General features: G+C 36.7%; 1 protein-coding gene across 6 annotated transcripts in view; it reads right to left on the reverse strand.

Annotated features, from left to right (window-relative positions):
- Positions 1-1330: 1330 nt before the first annotated feature.
- Positions 1331-12926, reverse strand: part of LOC111870020 (G protein-activated inward rectifier potassium channel 3) — a 47119-nt gene continuing 35523 nt past the window's right edge. For 5 of the 6 annotated variants that reach the window (XM_023861949.2, XM_023861950.2, XM_023861951.2 and 2 more), the window contains 3 exons: positions 11403-11875; positions 9205-9447; positions 1331-2173 (listed from right to left, as the gene is read on the reverse strand). In XM_023861949.2, the coding sequence (XP_023717717.1) occupies positions 1983-2173; positions 9205-9447; positions 11403-11875 (907 nt within the window). In that variant the 3' untranslated portion in view covers positions 1331-1982. Of the gene's footprint in view, positions 2174-5209; positions 5340-9204; positions 9448-11402; positions 11876-12926 lie in introns of all 6 variants that reach the window. The other variant, XM_023861954.2, reaches the window with a different exon arrangement.

The raw sequence follows: 12926 nt of genomic DNA on the forward strand, positions 1-12926 counted from the left end.
ACAGCTGAAGCAGATTACAATTACAAAATCTGTATTTGGTTTAGTCCACAACTAACTTAGCTTAGACAATACTGAATGTCAGTACTGCACATTAAGTTTTCCTTCCAACAAGTAATCACAATCAAAATCACAGAATGATCCGAAATTTTAACTCTCGCAAAATCGAAGCAAGAGTTTAACTTCATTATTTTCATAATAGATGATACATGACAGGTCTCACATTTTCTCTCATAGTTTTAAAAAGTTGTAGTTTTTTCATTTTCTTCTTACAAGCTAGGATTTACAGGCAACCTGATTTCATGACAGAAAGTATGTTTTTATAATTGTCTGTAAATAATATTTCAATCCATGTAACCACTACGAAGGGTGCAACTTTTAACTACATGAATTAGATTCTGTACATCAGTGCACACTAGTTATAACGTAATGAATTTGTGATTATCTCCATATCACAATTCATGATATTCATTAATATTTATTTCTATATCTAACTGAAACAAAATATATATCTCTTTGCATAATCACTCATGTATTACATATAACACCACACAGCTCTTCAGTACATCATTTCATAGCTCTTCTTCGCACATCATCACTGACATTTATATTTATATAGTTTGAAACCAATTTATTTAAGAGTTTTGTTTGAAACTTTAAAGATCCAGTTATATCTGAAGGTTGGGTACAAATAATGTGTTGCATCAAGATTAACAGTTCAGAGGCCTTCTGGGAAAAGTTGATAATGAATTATGGAATAAAGTTAATAAGTCATTAACCATTCAAGTATGTGGATAAAGATGATATCTCATTGGTGTTTTATTTTAATATACCAAAAATGAGAACAGTATATGGGACATGAGTTGGCTATCTGTGGGAAGCAGATGAAACCAGTGTGATAGTACAGAGGTGTGGATTGCTCCCAGGGATTCATCTGGGGAAGATATATCATAGTTACGTCACATTTTAGCGGCCTCCATAGTCTAGAGGTAACGTTCCCATCTCATGACTCGTGGTACACGGGTTCAAATACCTGGCGGAGCTCGTCGAATTTTTAAGGGTGGAAAAATTCAGGGAACAAGTCCTCCGGGAGGGACTTTAAGCTGTGTGTCCCGTGTCGTAACTTTACGGCATGTAAAAGAACCTCATATCCCCAAAGGGGATCAGTGAGCCAAATTCCAGGACGTTTCCCACCCAACAATAATCTCTAAGGCCTCTGTTAGATGGGGGAAGCATTATAGATACCGCTAAGCAAGTGGCCAAACTCGCTTGCTCAGCGGGACTGATGGTACACACCATTTATCAGTAGGGTAAAGAGACTGGTAGAATATCATAGAGGGAAGCACAATAGATCAAACTGGTCGTGGTGCATGGGGAAACCCACCCTCTCTAAATAACTAACTAACTACGTCGCATTTGCTACTCCACTGAGCTGCAAACTAATCAGTGAGTTGTTGTATTCTGGAGGTGAGATGTCCACCATCATGTGACTGAACATTTTACCTCAGAGAATGAGCTTTACAATATTTCTGAAAGTGTGTATTCAGGAGATAATGTATCCATAATTGCAACACATATCACACATCATATCAGCATTATTGGTCCGTCACACCCGCCAAAAATATACAGACAAAATTAAGAGTGTGTTCTGAAGATTATGGTCTCCATTGTGGTATAAAGGAGCTATCATATTAACAGTATTGAATAAGCCATGCATGTAAACAGAGCTATGGACATCACTATGATGTAGATGAGACTCCATCTTCAGGGAAATATCTCATGATAACAGATCACAGGATGTGCTGCTCTGGGCTTCAATCAAAAAGATGAGATGATGCTGAACTGTGGTCACTCAGCATGAATGCAATGTAGATTTCAAGAATCAGAAAGTATAATTACTTCTGAAAAGCAGATTTCAGACCATCTGAGTAACAAATGCCTGTGAGATGCACAGATAAGGCATTATTCATGTGTGTTGACAATTATCACTGTGATGATGCCATGTCGTCCTGATGATCCTGATGGTACTGCTCCATGGGAATGTCCAGTGAACGCGCATTTAGTTGCGTGTTGCTTTGAGGACTTCGCTCAAATGAGATTTCTGCTGTTGGGTTTTGGATAAGACTGGCAGGAGCAGAATATAAACTGCTTGCTGTATCACTCAGCTGCCATTGAACTGTATGAAAAACAGAATATTATTGAGTGAGATCTGCAAATCTCTGAAGATTACTGTTTGAAATGTGACGCCATGTAGTCTAGTAGGTACCAACATTTTGGAGGAACCTGCAGCCTCCATGTTCAAAGTAGGAGAACATCTAAGCCACTGGTACCTTTCTACTTGACTACATAGAATCACATCCCAGAAGTCTGTAATCTTCAAATACTATTGCAGTGAGAAGTGCAGAAGAAAGAGGATCAATTCAAACTAATTATAAGATTTATGCTAATAAAGGCAACGTTTGGAGTAGTGAAAAAATCGCACATATAGAAAGAAGAAAGACCCCGTTATACATGATGTTAAAAAAATAGGGTTACAGGCTTTTAGGGGGTATGGTATTCACTCAAATGGGTAAAAAAGTCCCAGTCAAGATATATCTGGGAACCAGTGCCTGCTGAGATATGGAATATGTTCATGTGACCTCTGCCTCAGATCTGTGTTGTTCCCATGCATTTCAGCACAACTTTCAGCTCTTTGTCGCACGGAGGCGTGTGCTCTGTTGAAAATTCCTGGTTTTACTCGAATCTCCTAACAGGCATTCTCTACTCATTGCTGTAATACCTATGAGGTATTGAACAGCACTGAATACACCAGAATATCTTTATGTTACCCCACAGCCAAAAATCCAGTGAATTAAGTTCTTGGGATGATGCAGGCCTGTTGACTGGGCCTTTGTGCCGTATCCACTATTCATCAAAAGTCTGATATTGGTGCTGTCTGACAGTGCAGAGAAAATAAGGTGCTGACCCATCATGCATGAACTGTATGTGTTGTCATTGATGAAGAGGCACATATTCCAAGTAATTCACCAAATAAAGATAGTATCCTATACCTGTTAGTCTGTTAGGTAAGACAACTGGTCCTAAGTGTTGATCACCTGAAATGCCCACCCAAACAATGACTTTCCCTATCTCAACAGGCACTAAGTTCTGAATATATATTGACTGAAACATTTTCCCTCAATTCAGTGATTACCCTCCTGAAGCTTGCAACAATTTTTTATAACATAAATTATTAAGCCTGAAGTCAGGATTAGGATTCTACTTAGATTAGCCCTTTAATTCACAGCGGTGGCTATAAATATCTGCTACATTAACAATAAAGAAACCTCTGCATTTTGCCCACAGTGTTTGAGTATCAGGTTCATATTTTTTCTGAGAATAAATAGTGATTACAGCATTTCCATAAACAGCATTAATCATTTAGTGTTTATATTTAAGATGCAGTATGTTCTATGTGACATCAATACCAAATTTTTTTATAGAATTTAGAAGAATCTCATGTTTTAAGAAGTTAAGGTGACTTTTGAATGTATGTTAGGATTTAAGAGGTTGTGTTATATTGTTGCAAAAAATTTTGGTATTAAACATAAACAGCATTTACAGACTTTTCATTTCTCTGCTTAACTTTGAAATAATGCACAAGAACATACTGTATACATTAAAAAGCATTTGATTATCCGAGGGCTTTTACACACAACAATTATATGTGTACTAGTGTCAGCCTAAAACAAAGTTTTAGATCATCATCTGTTGTATATCTTATCACATCATATTCTATCTATATGACAGTTATACAAAAATAGTTGCTAGCACGAATGGGGGAGACAAGGAATGCTTATAGGATATTGGTGGGAAAGCCAGAAGGAAAACGACCACTGAAAAGACCAAGGCATAGGTGGGTGGACAATATTAAAATGGATCTTAGAGAGATAGGATGGGATGGTATTGATTGGATAGGGACCAGTGGAGGGCTCTTGTGAACACAGTAATGAACCTTTGGGTTCCATAAAATGCTGGGAAATTCTTGAGTAGCTGCAGAATTGGTGGCTCCTCCAGAAGGGCTCAGCTCCATGAGTAAGTATTAGATGTAAGAATTAAGGAAATGGTTCCTCTTTTATAGTTATACAAAGAAGAACATCCATTGCATTTTGTGTTTCTGTACTTAGTTGCATGTTGTAGGCCGCGCCATAGCTCAAGCGGTTAGTCGCTGGCTTCCCACCGCAGCGGCCCGGGTTCGATCCCGGGTCTGGTCAAGTGGGATTTGTGGTGGACTAAGTGGTGCTGGGGCGGGTTTTCTCTGAGTTCATGATCACCCGGGGTAGGCTACAATAGGCCAATCAGTGGCCACAATGCTGAGTGGACCCAGTTGGACTCCACCCCCACTAAGCGAATTTAAAAAAAAAAAAATTAGTTGCATGTTGGAAAGTTTTCTGGTAGAAAATACTGTAGTTTTACAATCTTCATCTCACAACTTTCTCAAAGAAAGGAAGATGGGATGGGGAAACATGCATTATCTGTCTAAAGACAGAATATTAGGTGCTGAAACAAATACAAGTATTCATGCTCTATTTTTTGTGTAAAGTTTGAATCTGCTGCTGTAGCAATGGCAAGAAAGTCAAGAAAGCATGCTCTTAAAACAAAGCATATATCAAGTGGACTTAGTTTTATTGCCAATAGAGGAGTTCAAATAGTGGTAGTCATTAATGACCTCCCCCTCCCCAGTTAACAGTAACTTTATACAAATCTTGTTCATTTAATAACAAGAAATTTCCAGACACTGTGGTGAAAACAGTCATTGGTGCCATATAATTCTTAAAACAGATTTATTTACACTGTTGCATAGATGTTTAGATATTGTCAATTTAATGTACACAGTTTGACAGAAGATCAACAGAATTCTTTTAATTTGACAGATAGACAAAAAGAATAAGGTTTTATAAAAGATGCTGCTCCAGGAAATCATTAGTTTTGCTAGTGCCCTTCTGCTGTTTCTGGCTGGAAACAATATAGTTTATAGACACTAGTACAGACTATCCATTTAAGCCAAGGAATGAGAACTCCAGCATAGTGGTTTCTCACTCCACGGAAGTACAGGAACAGAGTGATGTTTCTTTAAATAAAAACCTGTATAGAATGGGTAATGTGCACAACTGAACATGTGAAAATAATGAGTATACAACAGTGGAGGGCAAGACACACATGCGTTACTTACACCAGACTGGGTTGGACAGACATCTATATGGACGTGAGATTGGGACGCACAGAAGTAATCATATTGCTCATGGCATTTGGTTCACTGGTGACTCGTCGTAACCCCATCCCATGCTGCCCATCTGATGACTCTGTTACAGCACATAACATATGACATGCACAAGACAGGACATCACACAAACTGAAACCTGCTTGGAGGTTATACTAGTATTAATGAAGTATTTGTAATGATTAATTGGAATGAATCTTTACAAGACAGTGTAGCTCAAAATAAAATAGAGATATTAAATTTCTATCCGTGCTCAATTTAAAAAGTAAAGAAAGAATAAAATTTTTCTGTTCAGTACACTGTTCTGTATATTTATTCTGATGAATATGAATGTTGTGATAATAATTTAGACTTCTTAATATTTATTTTGATCCATCAGCACAGTATACAGTATGGACATGCCATAAATTCATCATTTCTTACAATGTATTTCAGCTCATTAAGCCATCATAGGAATTTGACTTTTTTACGTTCATCTGCTAGTATTCCTACATTGGCTGACATTCAAATATTGGAATATTTTTTTTTTACTAATATACGATGCCATTATATAGGTATAAATATAGGGTCACCTCTCGATATTAATTCATCAGTATTTAGTCTTAATTGATATTAATAAATTAATATTTAATCTTAGAGCTGAACATATTTTTATACCTATATAATAGAATTAGATATTAATTAAAAAAACAATATTCCAATATTTAAACATTGGCCAATGTAGGAATACTAGCAGATGAATACAGGTGAATGTAAAAAAAGTAAAATAATGGATTAATGAGCCAAAACATGTTGTAAGGAACGACAAATATATGTGTAAGATTTGAGGCTTTCACGGCGGTGACTATGAAGAAAGCAGTCTTCTGGGATTTGGCACCGTGTATATGTGGTGTTAACCGACGTTTCGGAGGAACGTATCGCCCCCATCTTCAGGGTAGAAGAAAAAGTATAAGAATTCTGCAAGCGACAACACCGTCTGCTTTACCGTTTCTCACGGTGTTGTCGCTTGCAGAATTCTTATACTTTTTCTTCTACCCTGAAGATGGGGGCGATACGTTCCTCCGAAACGTCGGTTAACACCACATATACACGGTGCCAAATCCCAGAAGACTGCTTTCTTCATCGACAAATATATGGTATGTCCATATTACCTGTTGTGATGATAAAATAAAATTAAAAAGAAAAAAGAAAATTGCATAGACAATATAACACTGTGATATAATATTTCTTAATAGCTTCAGCTTGGTTATTATGGCTGTTACAGTAGTGTTTTATTTTCTTTGCTCATCATGACACAAACAATTCCACCCATCACCTTGAAAACTGAATCACTATACAAACTGAAAACACATACATACCCAAAACAATAGTGGTAACGAAGAATTACAGATGTATATGTACATCTGACATGAAGACAGGTATATGGAAACAATTTTCAAAACCCATATCTAAATAGTATTATATACAAGCTAGATTTCTGAGCAAAGCTTAGTACAAGACAAGGAATAGCAAATGACTGTAGTAACGCTTTCATGAAGCAACAATGTGAGGTGATGTCCCAGACAGTCATTAGGAGTCAGTTTCATGGTTGCTATAAATATTTTTATTTATATAATGATTTATCTGTCAAAGACATTGATGTTAAACTGAACATCTTTGAAAATTTTAGTAAAATAGGAGAAATATTCCAAAAAGATTGGCAGACTAGAATAGACAACATATATGAGGTTCAGTATATTCCAAGATGGAACAAATGACATTACAATACTGAAAGGCCCAGTCAAGTGTTCAAAATTATGTTGCTCTAATTTTTTATTTCCAAGGAATTTATGCATTACAAATTTGTTTTTCCAAAGCACTCAACCATGCATTCTAATCTCAACTTTAATATGTTTATAGTAGTGCATTTTCCAAAAAACATCAAAATCAATTGGCCAAGCAATGAGGTGTGCATGAAGACAATGTTCTTTCCTCACAGCATTTTTGGTAATGCAATTTTTTTTATCAAGAACATAACAGTACTGTCATATCTACCATGTCACTATGTAACCTTTTTACATTCTTAAAACTATGAGTCTTGAAAGGATCTCATTTGGAAACATTTTAAGACATTTAGAGCAATGTGATAGTATTGTAGACTTTTGGAAAATGATTTTCGGCAGTGTTTCCAGGCACATAAGAGAGAGAGCAGGCAAATTTTTTATTGTCAGACCACGTACAGACAGACTAAGAAGGGATACATGAAAGGAAGATATGGGCTAGATATCTTAGGAGGGGCAGTCTTATCTCTGTCAAGATCCTGTCATGTATTTTTTGTAGATAGGGTGAAAATTTTTCTTTGTGCAAGTATATCAGAATTATTCCTTACAAACAGATTGAGTAAATTACACTATGGAACACTGAACAACAAACACTGGGGAATGCTCCAATCCACTTACTTTACCTAAATCTTTAAAACAGGTTACTTCTTAAAACTGGATAACTGCTAAATTATGAACAAAACATTATATATTGATTGAATTCAGACTCTGGATGTCAACATCAAATAAAAATTATGTTAAATATTGAGCCTTTTTTGAATTCCTGAAAGTGCAAATAGAGATTATTATTACATGGAAACTTTTAAAAAATTCATAGATATTTTGATTTTTAGTTGGAACATAAAGTAAAAGCAAGGTAATAAATCCTTCAAAAATGTGGTGGATTTCAGGTATTTGGGAATGACATTACTGAACCTAAATTAAATTCAGGAAAAAAAATAAGATCAGATTGAATCTGGGTAATGTTTTGTAATATTCAATCACTTTTTGGGTGTTCCTGTCCAGCATCTAAAAATTCAAAGGTAAAAATCAACAAAATTATAATTCATCTGTTTTCTCACATGAAGGGAGGAACACAGATTGAGAACATTTGAGACCAGGACCCTGAGATGAAAATGTAGACCTGAGAGAAAGGAGTAATAAGAGGCTAGAGAAACTGCATACAGAAGAACTTCATAGTTAATACTTGTCATCAAATGTTATTAGGGTCATCAAGGAGAGTGAAATAGACAGAAGCATGACGCATGCATCGGAAAAATGAGAAATCCACACAGAACTTAGTGATAAAATCAGAAGGGAATGGGGCAGCTTGAGAGATCTAGGCATAGATGTGAGGATAATGATAAAATATTTATTAAGGAAATATGTGAGGGTATGGATTGGATTTATTTGATTCAAGATAAAGACCAGTGGCTGACTCTTGTGAGAACTGTAATGAACCCTTTTTTTTCCGTTAAAGGATGGGAATTTATTGACTGTCTAATAAACTATTAGCTTCTGAGGGGCTGCTCCACTTAATTAATTAGTAGGCCGCACCATAGTTCAAGCGGTTAATAGCTGGCTTCCCACCGTGGCAGCCCGGGTTCAATCCCGGGTCTGGTCAAATGAGATTTGTGGTGGTCAAAGTGGCTCTGGGGCAGGTTTTCTCCGAGTACTTCGGTTTCCCCTGCCAATCTTCATTCCACCAATTGCTCCACAATCACCCTCACATATCATCTGGGGCCAGTACAATAGGCCAGAAGTGGCCGCAGTACAAGGGATTTAGTCCCACCCCACTAGCAATAAAAATAAATTAGTTAGTTAGCAAAATATATCAAGATATAATTTATAATTAAATTACTAGAATTTTGTTCATTTCCTTTTAAACATGATTCATTGTAAGCATATAATTCTTATAGCTGCCATGAAACTACTTTAAAAATGTAAGACAGATTAGTAGGTCAATTGCAAAAAACAAAAAAATCTTACCATATGGAAAGTAAAAACATATAAGCTTCATTGGATGCATGATCAATTATAACATGCTAGTAACTTTGTCAAGACAATCTGTAACAGAACTGTCAGAATTCAACAAAAACTTAAAATTGTAATATGGTTGTTTTGCATGGACTGAATTTTGTAAGTTACCTGGTTCAGGTGGAGATGATTGTCCCAGGTCCTGCTGCAATTGATAGAAGCGTTCCAGATCCCTTGCACTGCACAGTGGTGTATCCACAAGGACTGTGTTGTTGAAGAGACTATAATCAACTTCATACCCCTGTCGTTCCTTGTTGTACATGACCATAGGCTGAAATCGATGCCCCCAGAGCACTTCATTTGGAAGATAAGATGATCTTGCTTGTGTGGTCTGACCAGTTGACTCTATAGTTCCTGACAAACATAAAATAACCAAATTAAAATAAGTTTAAAATTTTATTGCTAAGTCGAGTACCTTCTTTTGAACTTGTGAGATTTCAAATTTTCATGGAGGTGACTGTGAAGAATGCTGTATTTTGGGTTTGTGGCGCTGTGTAGTTAGAAGTTTACCAACATTTCAGAGGAACATACTCTGCCTGATGCTTGCTTGATGTTTTAGCCCTAAAAATGGAAGCAGTATGTTCCTCAAAGATGTTGGTAAACTAAAAAGCTATGCATCCCAGGGATAATACTTTTCTTTTGAACTTGTTTAATTTTATACACCTGATATTTTAAGAGAGAATAGGAAGCATATTATGCCAGCTTATGCCCAATTTATGCAGGTAATACATAAGTATTCCTTTTGTTTTTGATATTTCTGAATTTCGTGGATCACACTGTCTTCATCAAGTTGCTTTTGAATGTGTTTCTTTTTGGACGTGATCTCTTCTGGATACTCTGTGATAGGAATTCCATCTGTGCTGTCAGAGATCCTGAACCCAGTATGCACTGCCATGCAGTTGAGTTGTTTTGTAACCACAGTGTGAAATTTGAGCAATATGAATATTCCATAAGGAAGACAAGGTATAAAGTTAAAGGTAAAGTTGTTCATGTGCTTAACTAACTAAACACTATGCCATGAAGGCGTATGGGGGAGTGGATGTGTAGATCCACATTTCTGTGACCTCTGCACTAGCTGGAGGTGAGTGGTCAGCTTCACACCCTGGCCTTTTAACCCCAGGGAGGAAGCCCCTGATACCTTTTGGATGGAAGGAAGATATATTATACATAAATTGCAGATATTTCATATCGAGAAACACTGATAGGCAGCGTATTTGTTATGTCAGGTTCAAGGATAACAAAATTGAGAAGTAATATGCCCTTACTCATCCACTGTCCAAAATTCCATCTTAATATTCCATTTGTTCTATTATAATTTATTAGAGTTTGCTGAACTACTTCCTGTCTTCCAACAGCAATTAGAGTTCCTAACTTGCCAGCTATTTCCCTTTATAATTACTATCTTAACTCTCCTTACATTATTTCATTAAAAGGTAATAGTTTGGTTTTTGGCTGTCAATACATTCATATTAACTGATGCCGGAAGCAGCATCATCAGCAGTGACTTGAAGCACAGAGCAAATGATGCTCGAGATGGTTCAAGTTTGTATAGCAACAGGCGTGACCAGAGTGGTTTGAATGGCTGTTGTACTGTGATGTGGAAAGCAAATGGAAAAACTACCACATTATCGCTTTTCCTGGATAGTCTCTTTCCAAAAACAGAAGATCGCATTAAGTGGAGGAACTGTTTTGGAAGAGACTGTGGACCTGTCGTCTGAGAGATTACTGATGAATGAATATTCATATTACGCAATTAAGCCGGGTCAGTTAGAATCTTGTAGGCCATGCTCTGTGTCTGCATTAATATTTGATCATCCATATAAAAAAAAAAGCTTCTATATTTTGTTCAGTCACTCTTCCCTCTGGTTTTTTTCTCTTTCGCTATTTTACCATTTTATCCAAATACTGTACATGAAACAGCACAGATAACAGGAGTCAGGATAGCTAGGTTGGTATAGCAATGGGCTACAGGATGGACAGCAGAAGTTCAGATCCTGTTTTCCACAGTGTGCACACCAGCTCTGGTGTCATTTTCTTGGGTGGGGTGGGAGTGGGGGGTTGAGAAGCTGGTGGTGTGTAGCTGATCTCTCACCTCCATCTAGTGGCAAGGTCAAGAATGTTGAAGTGACACCTCTACTCTGCTGTATGTCTTCATGGGATAGTGCTTAATTAATTAAGAACAGGGGCAACTTTGCCTTTGCTTCAGACAACAGAACACAGCCTTATCTCAACTTCAATTTGTACAATCACTTGATTATTTTATCTGATATGTGAAAAGTCATACCCGTGTACCACTAGTTTGCATTTACCTTCCAGAATAACGACGATTTCAAAACGAGATTCGCGGTCAATTATATCACTAGCTGAGATGTTATAGAGTGGACTTTCACTGTCAATTCTGTGAACAACAGTCATTGGCCAAATGAAGAACAGGTTTTGGTCACCACCATCAGTGCCTATATTGAGTTCTGCCTGGTGCTGATGAAGAACCTCCCCTTCTTTGGTTGTGCGGGTACGGATCAGCTGTGCCCTCACTGTTGCTCCAATGATGTGAGACTTGCGCATGTCTCCAACCCGGAACATGAGACTGAGTTCTCCATCTCTTAAACACACGACGGCATTGCGGCTGAACAGAAGTGTCTGAGCCCGCTGCTTTGGACGTGCCAGTTTAGCAAACACAATGCCCACCATGAAGGCCTGAATCATAACACCCGTAATACTTTGTAGACACATGACAAAAATGGCTTCAGGACACTCCTCAGTAGTCGATCGTGAACCATACCTGTAGACAAAGACATTCTTTTGTATTCATTGCTCTAAAGCAAGCACAGTATTTACAAACTTGAATCTTGTCATTATTAAAAAAATGTAGTTAAAATTTCCAACTAAGAGATCTAAGACTCAAACCAAAAATCTGCTATTTAGATTTAGAATTTTTGCAGTCTCTTATTTAATGTCAAAAGAATATTGCTAATTGAATGTCAATTAATTTTTCACTGTCTCTAATTGACACTAAGTGAAAAGTGCAACAGGATGCTGTAATATAATATTGTCAACTGAATGCAATGCTGGCCTTCTTATTTCCCTAATCACATTTTTTGTTGTCACATATATACCATTCTTTATTGTTTCTTTTGTTATAGTCAGACGGTTTCATATTTTGTGAAATTGTATGAAATGATGTTTGTGCTGCAGTAACTCACTGCTAACAACACATTCACAATTCCATTTAAGATCTGCATACATTTTAATAATTTGTGGATTTTAACAGCCCCTTCATTATGATAATGTAACATCTAATGAAAATATAGATCCATGTGAGGTTTGAGGTTCCCACAAATGAAGATTACTATTTTCTATCTATAGCAGAATACATGGTATCACATCTCAGAAGATGGTAAACTTGAAAATGTAGATCCATTTGTCTTAGGCCAATGTATATTATTCATCAGGATCCTTGCTTAGGCAGACTGGGGACCAGAGTTTGCAATTCTTTGGTGTATATTCCAAATGTGAGACAGTAAGGCTAAATATAACTTCACTGAACTTGGTATTCAGCTGTAATTTCAGACTGGCTTTTTCATTAGGATGTTGTGCACAATGTTAGAATCAAGCAAAAGTAAGCAAGGCTTTATGCAAGAAGATGCTAAGTGGTTTAAAAGTTGAAAATACCTGATCAAAGATTTTGTTCCCTAAATGGATGATTCTGTAGAATTATGTGTTTTTAAGCAGATGTACAAAAGCCTATCTTGTGTAGAGAAAGAATGGAAATTTATATATGAAGAGACACTCTTGAAACTTTGTGTAGGGCATCAAATATACTCAGCTCAGTA

Source organism: Cryptotermes secundus, unplaced genomic scaffold (assembly GCF_002891405.2).
Source record: "Cryptotermes secundus unplaced genomic scaffold, Csec_1.0 scaffold109, whole genome shotgun sequence".
NCBI lineage: Eukaryota > Metazoa > Arthropoda > Insecta > Blattodea > Kalotermitidae > Cryptotermes > Cryptotermes secundus.